This window comes from Strigops habroptila, chromosome 11, assembly GCF_004027225.2.
Source record: "Strigops habroptila isolate Jane chromosome 11, bStrHab1.2.pri, whole genome shotgun sequence".
NCBI classification, from domain to species: Eukaryota; Metazoa; Chordata; class Aves; order Psittaciformes; family Psittacidae; genus Strigops; species Strigops habroptila.
Window position 1 is genome coordinate 9,336,736 of NC_046360.1, and position 13,139 is coordinate 9,349,874.

General features: G+C 47.5%; 1 protein-coding gene across 3 annotated transcripts in view; it reads left to right on the forward strand.

Moving 5' to 3' along the window:
* Nucleotides 1–13,139, forward strand: part of YDJC (YdjC chitooligosaccharide deacetylase homolog) — a 15,677-nt gene continuing 2,538 nt past the window's right edge. The window contains exons 1-6 of one of the 3 annotated variants that reach the window (XM_030500834.1): nt 1–248; nt 869–1,041; nt 8,414–8,573; nt 9,293–9,392; nt 10,323–10,500; nt 11,391–13,120. In XM_030500834.1, the coding sequence (XP_030356694.1) occupies nt 884–1,041; nt 8,414–8,573; nt 9,293–9,392; nt 10,323–10,500; nt 11,391–11,721 (927 nt within the window). In that variant the 5' untranslated portion in view covers nt 1–248; nt 869–883 and the 3' untranslated portion in view covers nt 11,722–13,120. The remainder of the gene's footprint in view (nt 249–868; nt 1,042–8,413; nt 8,574–9,292; nt 9,393–10,322; nt 10,501–11,390; nt 13,121–13,139) is intronic. The other 2 variants (XM_030500837.1, XM_030500838.1) reach the window with 2 other exon arrangements.

The window sequence follows — 13,139 nt, forward strand, 5'->3', positions numbered from 1 at the left end:
GGCCGCCCCGGTGCTCGCAGCACTGCGGAGGCGCCGGGCTCTGCGGCGGGGCCGCCGCTCGCCGCCGGTGAGCTCCCAACTGGGGCTACGCGGCAGCACTGGGAGACGGGGGGGGGGATGCGCGGCGGGACGGCGCGGGCAGAGCTCCGCCGCCGGGGCCAGCATCCTCACCCACCCCGGGGCAGCAGCGACCGGGACCGTTGAGCGAGCGGCGGCGGCCCTGGGCACGGGAGCGGGCAGGAACGGAGGTACGCACCGCCCCGGGGAGGGGCCTGGCGGAGCCCCCTCTGTCCCCGCTGCGGCGGGAGGGGAGGGTCCGAGCCGCACCGCGGGACGCTGCTCCTTTCCGGTTCTCCCTGGGGGCACGCGTCTGCCGCGCCACGTCCCGCACCATCCCCCGGCCGCGCTGGATGCCGGGATCGGTGGCAGCGAGGTGTCGCGGCTGCGGGGCTGCCTCAGGTGCTTCGCACCGCTGCCATTTCCCCGGGCACCGAGGGCGAGGATGTGCAGCGGGGAAAAGAATTTGAAACCCCTCCCCCTGACGATTCAATCAATTCCCGAAGCCCCTGACCGTTTGCACATCCTCATCTACACCACCACAGAATGCAGGCAGGCCTGTGCTCCCGCAAAGAAAGGAAGACTCCGGTCCTCTCTCTGTGGGAGCAGGCAGGTACGGTGTGAGCCGGGCGGCCACGCCAAATCCGGCTACTGTGCAAGCTGTGAGACAGCGGCAGGCTGAGGTGGAGCAGGAGGAGTTAGGGGCTGAGTCACGCTTGGGTTCACCTCCGTTGAACCAGTCTTTTCCTGTTTGCCTGTGATCTGCAGACTGCCGATTGTTCAGATTTTCCCTCCTTTACTTTTTTGCTAGGGATGACCTCCAACGATGCTTCAGGTGAAGCTAATAGTCACTGGAGATGACTTTGGCTACTGTCCTAGGAGAAACCAAGGCATCGTGGACTGCTTCCTGGCAGGTGCGGTATCCAACGTGTCCCTTCTAGTCAACGGAAGCGCTGCAGCAGATGCAGCCGAGCTGGCAAGGAGGTAAGCTACTTTCTCTAGCTCCTTTGTGGACAGCCTCCAGAGGCTATCAAAAGCATAGTCTGTAAAATTTGGTCTTTTGTAACCCCAGTATAAACACTGTATCACAGCCCAGGGTGGTATAAGAAAACCATATTCCAGGCATATTTACTAAGACTCTTCATAGTAAAACCAGTTACCTGCCAACCATACCCATAATGGCTCTTTCTCTAGTATTAGCCACTACACCTTTTTTCCTCTGGATAGAAAGCCACTTACACGATTCGACTAGCAGACTTTGGGTGGACTTTGTTTTCCCACACTTCTAAAAGATGCACCATCAGAATGAAAGCCCACACTATATGCCCAGATCAAGCTGCTACCTCTAAAACTAGTAGAGCATAGAAGCACAAATCTTTAAATCTCACTTAAGTTAGTGCATTTCAGCAAGGCTGAACACGGGGTCACCCAGGTTCATTGCAGAATCAGGGAAAGGTGTGATTCTGCAAGGGCTTAGTTACAAATCTAGACAGTGGAAAACCAGATTTTTTCCACCCCAGAAGCCTTTTAAACAAGTACCCCAATATTTTTATTAATTCTAGGCTTGATAAATCCATCTGTAAAAACTGCATACACAAAAAGAGGAACAATACCTTGTACTTGGCACCTTTACTCCTTCATGAACTTCTCAGAGGCTGCTGGCATAGTTGGCTCTGTAGCAAGTCAAATGCTGTGTTGGTCTCATGGACTAGCTCAGCAAATCCTTTAATAGGAAGCATTACTTGTATTTAGAAGGTAAAACGCAGCTAATGCTTCAGCTCCAGTGTGGGCAGGCACTTGGAAGCAGGAATACATCCTGGAAGAGAGAGCAGCAGGATTGAGAAACAATTTAGAAAAGCAGAAGAGGAAAGGAGCTGTGCTGGTACTAAGAGAGCTAAGCCCTTATGCTTCAAATATAGCTGCTGCAGGGGACAGTTTAATGAGAGTCATGCTGTCCTTGTTCTCCTTGAGCATCTTTCTCCAATTTGTCTGTGATTTTAGGAGTACTTGGAAATTGCTTGCAGCTTGTAGCTTTGGTGTTGGGTGGTATAGGAAAACCAGGGTGTGGTGTTAGTGGCAAACTAGTCTTCTGTTAAAAAGGTTAGAAATTACACACAAACATTGAGAGAGGAACTGCCTCTGGGATGATAAGGGGAGACACTGTTGAGACGCCTAAAATCCTGCTAGTAAATGAAAAGAATGAAATGTAAAACATGAAGATAAAGCCAGCGCTTCTCTCAGACACAGAGGCACCATGGAAGGCTTTAAGCCTCAATGCTCTGGTAATGTTGTCAGCTATTTTAGCCATGGTCTTTAGCAGGCTTTTAAATATAGAATCCACCTGGCCTCATTTCCATAGCCAGAAAATAGGCCATGGAGGTTTAAAAACCATCTTTGACTCCAGCTCATGACACTTGTGCTGACAGCTGATACAGGTGTGAAAAGCCAGGTTGGAGGGGAGGGGACAGCAGAAGATGCAACCTGCTGCTGCTTCATTCTTTTGGGGGATAGTTTTGAATTGTAAGTGTGAATGTAAATGGATTTAAATCTATTTCTGAAGATATAAGCAGGGTGACTTTGGGGACACCTGTCAGCAGTGAAGATCAACAGCCCAGGTTCTTCAATTCCTCATTTGTGTAACTGTGCAGCTGTATTCAGCCCTACTCACCCACAGGTTTGGCAAAAAGGGTTGGTCATGTTCTAATTCAGGTGCTGGTAGTACACCTTGATTGGTACCTGTGCATGCAAACACCCCTAAGATAATTGTTCCTCTATTGCAGAGGTTCACACAAACTCTTTTTAGACACAGATGTCCAATAAGTCAGACTTACTGGAAATGTCATTGAATCCTACTCATCTTGTGGTGCAAAAATGGGAAGGTATCACTGTTGCTTGACTGCCTTGCCACTGTTGTTCCCTCTTCCCCCCTGCTTGGTGGTGTCTCCCATCCCACTGTGAATATTGAGGCTTTGCAGCATTTTATGTTTATGGGATGAAAGTCTGCCCTGGTTTTTTCTCCACTTTTATCCTTCTTCACAGCTTCACAGAGCCCAACTAAGCAAATATTATGTATATACACACATGCATATATGCTTGACTCCATAGCAGACGTTTCAGCCTTGACCAGTGGTATAAGCAGAGACTGGATCTATCACCTATCAGGACAGTAATTCTTAAGCAACTCATGCTGCCCTGCAATATTAGGGCTCGGTATCCTTCAGAAAGGAACACAGTTCCTCTGGAATTCCACTCCTCCCTTCATTTCACAATAGTTCGGTAGGCTTCTGGGTATATTAGAAGCCTTGGCAGAAATGTGATGGTAGTCCGCAGATCTTTATACCAGCTTTAACACAACCTAATTGCAAACCAGCAGAACCAAGCAGTAAATAATATACCTTCCCTAACATCTAGGTTCTGGATCTTGGGGACCCCACTTGAGGCAAAAGAAAAGTTTCAGCAGAGGCCTGATCCATCACCAAATGACAAACCTGTCGATAGCAACTGCTGGAGCAGTACATAACCAGAGCAGCAGGCAGGGAACAGACTGCCATTGTGGGGGTTTTACTTCAGTAACTCAGCATTTTTCTTCATGGGGCATAGACTGACTGCGACTTCCTGGTTATCCATATAATATAGTCTCAATTTTCTACTTATCAAGCCTCACCTTGAAGTCAGCCAGTCTTCCTAGTGATTATTCCCTAGCCTTTCCCAGAGATTGGAAGGGTTATTTTGTACCTGAAATTAATGGGTTCATTTTTCCTTAGAAACATGGAAAAAGCACAAATAGACCTAAGATTGTTTCCTGCCATATTTTCCCCTTTTTATAAACCAGCTCAGTCGTGACCGAGTATTAGGACCCTTTTCCATATGATTATATCAAAAAACCTTGATGAAGAGTGACATATTTTAGAACACAACTTCAGTCTTCCTGCCTCTTTTTTGCACTTTAAATGCTGAACATCAGCTACACAAAAGCTGAAGCCCCCACAACATCTGGGTACATTTAACAGAAGAATCTAACAAAACCACATTTAATTGCTGTCTATGTTTTCACTTCCTTTCCCATCAACACTAATTGCAAAATGTGTGTGTAAATTGTGACTTAATTCTGACCCTCCCAAGTCAACATCTGACTAATCCAGAAATCTCTCATGCTTTCTCATCACCCTTTTATCTGACTGTTTATCACCTGGCAGACAGTTCCACAGCTGAACTGTGTTTGATTTAGAGGTGGGATCCCAGCTGAGGCCTTAAACTAGAATGTGAGATCAGAATAACTTCACTGGCAACAGCACTTTCTGCTGATGTAAGGTCACGGACACAGGAGCTTCAGTTGATACAAAGATGTAATTAAAAAGAAAGTCACATCCTTAAGCTATGTTACAGTACCAGTTCTTAACACTACAGAGGCTTTGGAGTGTTTCTTCCAGCAGAAATCAGCCCTTAGCAGTAGTGGAGCAAGACAAGATGCTATTTGATGAAAGACAGTTAGATTTGCTGAAGAGTGAAAGTGGGGTGGGAGGGAAGCATGCAAATGCCAACATGGGGAAACTGAGAGGTGTACTTCTTCTGCACAAAGCACAGCCCGGCTTTGTCTGGCTTGAGATACTTGGATGTTTGCTGGAGCAGGATGTCTAGATACAGATATTTACATGAGGTTCTTCATTGCGTCACACTTGGGCTGAAACCCGATGAACCAGTAATTTCCTGGATAAGGATACAAACAGGACGTTGAAGGTGGATCTGTTTACCCATGAAGGAAAAGGGTAAGTGCCCTGCTTATGCCGCAGTCTTCAGCAAGACAATTGGGCCTGTGCTCAGCGAATTGCATGATTCCCACAGCCACTGCTCCCAGGAATGCAGGGGCTGCACAGAGTCCCTGCTGTGGCCAGGCAGGACCCAGGGCACTGTTACTCATCCACCAAGCTCAGGAACGTGCAAAGCCGGTGGGCACTTTAAAGAATGACTCAGTATAGTAACAGTTTCCAGAGACCCTTTCCTGCTAAGGGTATGAATGAATAGGGATTGCAACTGCACAAAAGCCCATTGCCTTAGCAGAGACATTTGTTCAGAGCACTCGTGTGGCAAAACAAGCAACTACTTGAAAAGGAAGCAGTTTAGCTGATTGCCATTTCCTCTCCACTTGATGACTGGGCTGGGTTTGCTGTCTCAGAAATCTTTCCAGACTGAACTCTGTTGCCCTTTGTAGCATTTGTTGTAAGAGACTATCCTTTCCAAGATATTCCCATATCTTGAGTTTTCTCCCTGCCTTTTTTTTACAATATAGCATACCTTGGCATTGCTGTTTGGTTGCAGAAGCTACATTTCAGCGGTGAGAGGCACTATGGAGCAAGAGTTAGTCCAAAGTGTGTAAACAGTCAGGGAAAAAAGACTGAACTGTTGGTTCAGTCTTAAAGCCCAAGCCTTTGTTCAGGACAGAGCATGACTGGAGCCCTGTCTCCCAAGGTACAGCCTGGCTAATTACTGTAATGCTTGAAGTTTTGCTCATGCTTTCATCTCGTTGCACGTAGAACATCAGGTACTCATGCAGCGCCAGGACTATTAGGAATGAACACCAGGCACAGGACATTTGGTGCTGAATCAGAGCATCATCTGGCTCACTGCATCCAGAGGAAAAGCACATATTTAGGTACAGGAAAATGCTAGCTAGCCACAGAATCCTGCTGCGCCCTCTGTGTTGTCCTTCCCATATCCTTACAGCCTTCCCAGCATGCCTGCTTCTGTGCATCTCCCACAGGGGAATATTTCTGATCAAGTTCCTCACGTGCTGTGTTTTGAGTTTTGGTTTCAGTCTCTGCATTCCAGAGCCTTTAAACACTGGCAGTTCCTCTTTAGATGCCTCAGCACAGACAGTCTGTCAAACCAGCCAGGACTCACTCTAAGAGAAAACTATTAAGATATTCAGCTGGTGTTAGCCAAAGCTCCGAAACATGCTCTAATGTTACAGTCAGAGTCTCCCCTTACAGCAAGAACAAGGGCAGCTCTCTCTGCACTTCCACATTCTGTGCATTGCCCAGCTCTGGGGCTGGTTCCAGCGCAGGCAGAGGAGCAGCTCTAATGTTCCGCAGTGCAGTGCTTGGCTCCTTGGTGTCCCACACCTGTCAGAAGGGCTTGCCTTTCCTGGAAATAGCTTCCCTGACAGCATTTGAGGCATTGCACAATTGGAGGTAGTTCATCTGATGCTCCTGGGAGACAACGCTGAAAGGCTCAGCTGTTCATTTCTTGCCCTCCCACAACACATGAGGAGGAGAGTGCTCAACAAAAAAATCTCCCATCTGCTGATTCATGGTAACACATGAATCCTTTTTCTTGTAGACAGCAGTGGCTGTGGTACAAACAATGCTATCAGCTGATGCAGCTACAGCTTCCCAGAGACATGATGAAGAACCTGGGGTGGACTTCCAAAACAGAACCACAGGCTCCCCTTCTGCCTTTGGGCTCATGCAGAGTACAAAGCAGGTCAAAGGATGAAGAAGTCCTCCTGCCACAGCACTCCTTCTGTACTGTGGCTGTCTCCTGCCCTGCCATCAGCCACCTGCTGAAGAGTCCCCACTCCCAATGACAGCATCTTTCAGTTCTTGTATTAGCAAGGAGTTAGTGTGCATATGTCATGTGCTCAGGCCCCATATATGAAAATGAGATGAACATTATCATCAACTATACAGTCAGGCCCTGCTGCAGAAAAGCCAAATCAGAAAAGCCAGAGAGGACCTTTCTCTCCACAAGCTGTTTTGCTCCATTAAGCAAACGTTCAAGCTCCCTAATTGCAGAGTGGACTGAAAAGACATGGACTCATTTTGTTTCACAGAGCTGTCCATACAATTTGACTCATAACATTTATGCCTTTGAGAAGGAGCAGTATCTAGCAACAGACTACATCGTCCACCTGCGGCACAAGAGATGGAGGAGCCAGGAGAAAAGACTTTCAGTTCTGCAAGGGCCAAAGCCTTAGAATTGGAAGAAGCTAAATGACTAAATTGGTCCAATCCATCCACAGACCTGTCCCAAGTAACTTGGCACTTTACTAGTCAGCTTCAGAGCAGCAGACAGAAGGGGAAAATGCTTTTTGCACACTTTGCCTAAGTGGGGATTGCTTTTGTTTTCCCACCTATTGTACGAGGGCTGTAACAGGAACAGGCCATGCCCAATTTTAACAGCTCCATGCAGAAGTTCCAGGAAGGATTTAAAGCACCACAGACTTGGTGCCTTGAAATTAACTCTGCACCATGACTCAAGACTGGGCAGCAGAGGAACATTGCAGTTCTGTCATTTACTTACTGGGTCAGCCAGAGGCCAGGGGTTGTCTTGGAAAAAGTTTCAAAGCATCATTCTGGCCACTGATTCTGAGGATTTCCAGAAGCACTAATGAGACTCAGCACAAGCCTGAGCACTCACAGGCCCTGTTTTTATTGTAGGGGAATCCACAGCATGGACTAAGAAAGAAAACCAGCACTTTTACAAGACCCTGTTGCTGAGAGGAGCTCTGCAAATACACTGCATTGTTTCTTTTTCTTTTTAAAAATATTGCAGGGTGCAACTAGTAAATAAATTGTATCCTTGTACAATTAATAAATAGTAAACTAGTAAATAAATTGTACCCTTGATCCCTTAGCAAGGCTCTACTCTTACACTGGGCCTCCCTGCAGTAATTCTTCGTCTGTGCCAGAGGGATGCACAGCTCAGCCTTGTCACTCAGTGAGTGAACATCTGCACCAGTAGACAGAAAGCCGGACACTGCGGGCAATTCCAGCTGCAGCCTCTTGGACCCTTTAAGGAAACCCTTAAAGTCAGACAGTATTTACACTTATAGCCTATGCTGTTGCCATAACAGCTGCCTTGGGCACTGCTTATATACAGCTAGATTCTACTTAGGGGAAGCTTTAGAAGCTGTCAAGTAAAACTCAAATGTCTCATAAATGTAGCATTTTTAATAGGGTGAACAACTCGAGGGAATACCTAGCAGGGGCTAATGAAGTGCTTTAGAAAGGGTTTCAAGGTCCACATTTCTCTGCCAGTTACTAGTAGCATGCAGTTACAGCATTTAGTCTCCAACACGTCGTGGCTGCTCTCCCCATGAGTCAGGGTGGGAACAGAGCTGGGAGTCTCACAGACTGGCCCTTGGCAGACTGCACAGGGTTTCTAGCTGGAGATACTCTGCTCTGGTTAGTGTCGTTCTGCTTTCCTTTCTAGAAGGGCAGAGATATGAAGATGTACTCCAGTGAGCACACAACCACCTTTTGGATCAGTCTAAATCTTTCACTGCTATGTTCTGCCTTTGGGCACAGTAAAGGAGGTAGAGGTGCAAAGCTTAACAGGTACTTCATTCCTGCTACAGATACAACATCCCAATAGGCCTGCATGCCAACCTCTCCGAGGGCTCTCCTGCGTGTGAGGTACTCAAAACAAACTCTTCGCTACTCAACCAAGATGGATTCTTCCATGGGAAAAGGGGATTCAGAACAGCACTATCAAAAGGTCTCCTGAATATGTCAGAGGTAGGAGAAAGCCATATACAATCATGCAACTTGCTTTCCTGGCACAGATCAGCCTGCACTTATCCCAGCACATAACAGCTGAAGATCTTCCCTAGGTCCCAGCTGTGAGTAAGCTTAGAGATGAATCTGGGCAGCTGGAACTGGTTTTCTGGGTCCTGAGCCTAATTCTGCCAAAGGCTCTGCAGCCTTTGAGAACTCATTTCTCCCTGCTTCAGTGCCTGCATACAGTAGTGTCCTGTCAACCACTTATCTGAGGGGACAGAGGAGGCATTGGAACAGATATTTACAAAGAACCTAGAGATAAGTAAAGGGAAAATGACAGAGAAGTGCTAAGTAGGCAGTAAGCCTTTCATCACCTCGTCAGAGGCTTTTGTTCTCTAGGGAGATGGCTGGTTTTGCCCCATGAGCAAGGATGCATGAGTTGGGTGATCAAAACTGCCTATGGGATATGAGCAGCCATTTCCCCATTCATTCTAAAGGGAAATGGGTATTCAAATATCCAATATTTCCAAAACAGAAAATCCCAGTGTCACACCATCCACATAACCAGTACCATAGAGACCCATGCCTAGGGAACATTTTGGGCACTGCAAATCCATTTATACATCATAGCACTTTATGCCTCCCAGAGCCATGTCCCAGGTAGAGGCCAGCAGGTCTCCAGTAGCCCCCTTGTGCCCTTCTGACAGGTCTTACTCTGACCCTTCTCTGCTGTGCAGGTGAAGCAGGAGCTAAAGGCCCAAGTGGAGCTGTTCCATGAGCTGACAGGTCACCTACCTCCTCACATGGATGGGCACCAGCATGTCCATGTCCTCCCAGGTAAGAAAGGAGTCCTCTTCTTCCCAACTACAGAGGTGAGAGCCAACTCAGATGAGATTCCCCTTGCCATAGCTCCCTGGTTGGCCAGTAAACCTCACTGCATGATACTAAATCTTCAATTGCAATTAAAATGTTCCCACCTGGGCCCCAGTTGGCTGCTTGGTGATCTGGGTCCTCCTGTAACATTACAAGGGGATTAATGGCACAAATGGCGCAGGTTACACCTCTTCCTCCAAGGACTGATAATTCACCTCAGCATCCTAATTGCATACTCCTGCCCACATCAAAGGAGGCAGACCCAGGCCGGTAGCAGACTGGCCAGTTTAAACTGGAAAGCCTGAGCTTGCAAAAGCTAGTAGGTCTTTCAGGTGCTACAAGAACTCTATCCTGTCAGTTGTGTTTCCACACTGATCTCTGTCTGCAGGTCTCAGCATGCTTTACAGAGATAGGCAAGTATTTTTTGTCCCTGTTCTCCAAATAAGGCAATTGTGGTACAGAGATGGAAAACAGAGAGCCAAGCCACCCAGATTTCCCCACTCCAGCACTCAGCTGCCTGTGGATGACATTGCTCATACCCTCACAGCAAACCTGGCTGTGCAGGGACTTGATGAAGAACTTGTTCCTGACAGTGCAGTCACCTCCGATGCACTTGAGGACCAGAGTTGCTAAGGCAGAAGGGGTTGCTGGACCAAATGCTCAGTCCTAAAGGGAAAAACAAGGCACCTACACAGATGTTGAGGGAGTAATGTTTCCAGTACAGAAAGTGACTCCCACCCAGATGAAGAAAATCATTTCAGCAGAAGATAAGACAAATAGGATTATATTTTCTTTAACATGGAACGGAAAGATGTCTCTGTGCTAACAGCCTGCAAGGACCTGATGAGCTGGTTATCCAGTTCGTGACCATAGTTTCTGTGTTTTCACTCCCAGAGGTCAGGCACGTATTTGCAGAGGTGTTAGAGGAATATGGGATTAAACACACACGTGTCCCAATAGAGCCAGGCCTCCATAAATGTGACTGGATTCCACCATCCCTGATGGACTTTTACCTGGGAGTGGAAGAGGATTCTTTTAACACAGTGGATGTGTTTACAAGTCATGGAATAAGGTAAGACAGGCATTACTCATGCTTTTTGTAGTAAAGCCTTAAGATCTTATCACCTCCTGATAGCATCTTTCCAGAACTGAACACCACCTTTCTTTCCACTATGGGGCTTACAAGAAGGTTCAAGAGGAGAACGGAAGTGCTGGGGGTACTAGGGCTCAGTAAGAAGTTTTGTTTGCACAGAGATGACTCACTTCTCATCTTAAAGGGAATCTTTTCAGGGCATGTTTCTCAGGCATTCTGGTGAAGCTGGCACCTGGCATGGCAGGAGGCTGAGTGCTGCATTGACACTGCACCAGACTGTAACTCTGAAAGTACAATCTAGAGAAAGTTTTCAAGAAGTAACTTTTCATCTCCCTGCAGTAGGGGACAAAGGGTTTTAAGTAGCAGGAAAAAGACTAATTAGAAAGAAGTGTTTGCTGTTAAGGGGAGGCAAGTCTAGTGTTTTGCCGTTATTATGGCTCTTTGATACACTCTAGCAGAATGCTCTGCTAGCAGTTGGTTTCTGTTTTATTTCAGTCACTTTTTTTGCTTCTCCTTAGCCAAGGGTTATTAACTAGAGATGGCTATTGTTCAGGTTTTAATTGGCTGGGTAAGTTATTTTGATAGCTTAGAATTGCTCAGTTTAGTTCTGCTCTTCCCTCTTGTGCCAAAAAAATGCACCTGTAAGCTCACAGATGCCAAACCACCCTTGTGCTGTCACACAGCACACGTAAATACAGTAATAATGGCAGTGCTGGGGTTTTGCTGGGCCTGTCTGTCAGACTGACACACCCCCCCCCTTTCCTGTCTGAAGTTTTAGGTTAATTTTGATTCCCAACCCACAGGATGTAACACGCTTTTTCTAACCACCTTGTTAGCATTAATATCAGTGTTCCCTCCTCTGGCTACAGGTGGCCAGACATTTACATAGGGTTGACCACGATGGGCAAGAACATGTCTGTCAGTAACATCTGGAGTGCCATCGACAGCGCAATCACTGAGTTCCTGTCCAAGGCGCCCTCGCCCACAGACCCAACGCCACAGAGCAGGACCGTAACGATTGAACTGATGGTGCATCCCGGGTACCCCAGTGTCCCACCTGTCGGCGGCTGTGGGGAAGGACCGGACGACTTCTCACAGTCCTGGGAGCGCCTCCATGAACTCCAGACATTAATCAATCCAGAGCTGCAGAGCCATTACAAAGCCAGGAACATTCAGCTTTGTTCCTTCAAAGATCTTTAGGCAAGCAAGCATACATGCCTTTGTTCAGACTCACAAGACAGTTACCAGTGTAATACCTCCTGGTGCAGCTGACAGGAGAATGAACAGCCTGGGGACGCCAGTAAAGTGTTCATGGAAGACCACCACCTACAGGTAGCACCCCGGAGCCCTGACCAGAAGATTTTAGGTCACAGCCCCTGCTCTGAAGGTGACAGACCTCTCCTGCACCCCATACCTGTGCACCCTTCCAGCACAGCTTGGCAGCCAAGGCCCAGCCCTCCTCCCAGGGCCCAGCTCCTACGACTCGATGGTGAGCAGCAGGAAGACACGCTTTACTGCAAGACCAAGGAGCACACAGGCACCACCTCGCTTGTACCTGGCGCGACGCACATGAAGGTGCACGCTGCCTTTAGAGCATCTCTGGTCAGAACAGTCAGATCACACCTTCAGCATGATGGCACCTGCAGCTACATCCCATGTACAGCCTCAGTCAGCAGTGATTACAGCTCTTACCATTGCCTTTTGGCATTAAGCCACTGCAGGACAGTAACATCGGGCACAGCCCCTTCAGAGAGGCTTTCCTTCTTTTCCTTTCTGGATGACTTTGCAAGAACAGCAACTGTTGACCCATCTGCTATTTCAGTCACTGTTGCACATGAGAGCTCCCCAGCAACTGTCCACTGCCTCTCAGGGAAAACGCATGGGACGGCTGTGGACCAACCACGAGCGAGTTTCCAAATGGAGAAGGTCCATGTGTTTGTCCATCTTTACTCGTGTCATCAAAGTGTTCAAACTTAAACAAGTCCCAGTAGTCTCGATAGGTCTAACTGCAGCCCTGCTGCTGGCATGTCACTTTCCCAGAGGAAGAAATATTTTTGATTGTTTATGCTCATTTTCTGCCCAAAAGTGATCTATTTAATGTAATCATTATTGGCTAAACATTTTTTTTTCCTTTAAATACTAAAAATGTCAATATGATCATCATTCTTTTAAGTACAAAATAAACTCAGGTCTTTTTCTACTGTAATGCTGCAGGAGGGTTTTGGTTTTAGTTATAGCTGGAGAGCAAAGTAAACCCACTCACCTGCTGCTGCGGCTGCTGGCGGGGTGCTGAGACGCCTTGTTCTGTTCATAATGGACCCGTCTGACCCCCCTGCAAAACAGCTGAGGAAGGCTTTGTTCTGTACAAACATCAAAGATAACAGCAAGGCTGCTTTAAAAAAGTTATCATCACAGAATTGATTTGATACACGTTTGGTTTTAACACCCCATCTGCTGCACCAAAGAGCCGAGCCTTTGGGGGTGACGCAATGGCTGAAGCTGGTCCCGCCGGTGTCCGACGGTGAAGCTCCTGCTCTGTGGTAGCAGAGAACGAATAAAAAACCTCAGGAGGGAGCAGACCTGCTGAGAGCGGCCGCGGGTACGGGCACAGCGAGGCC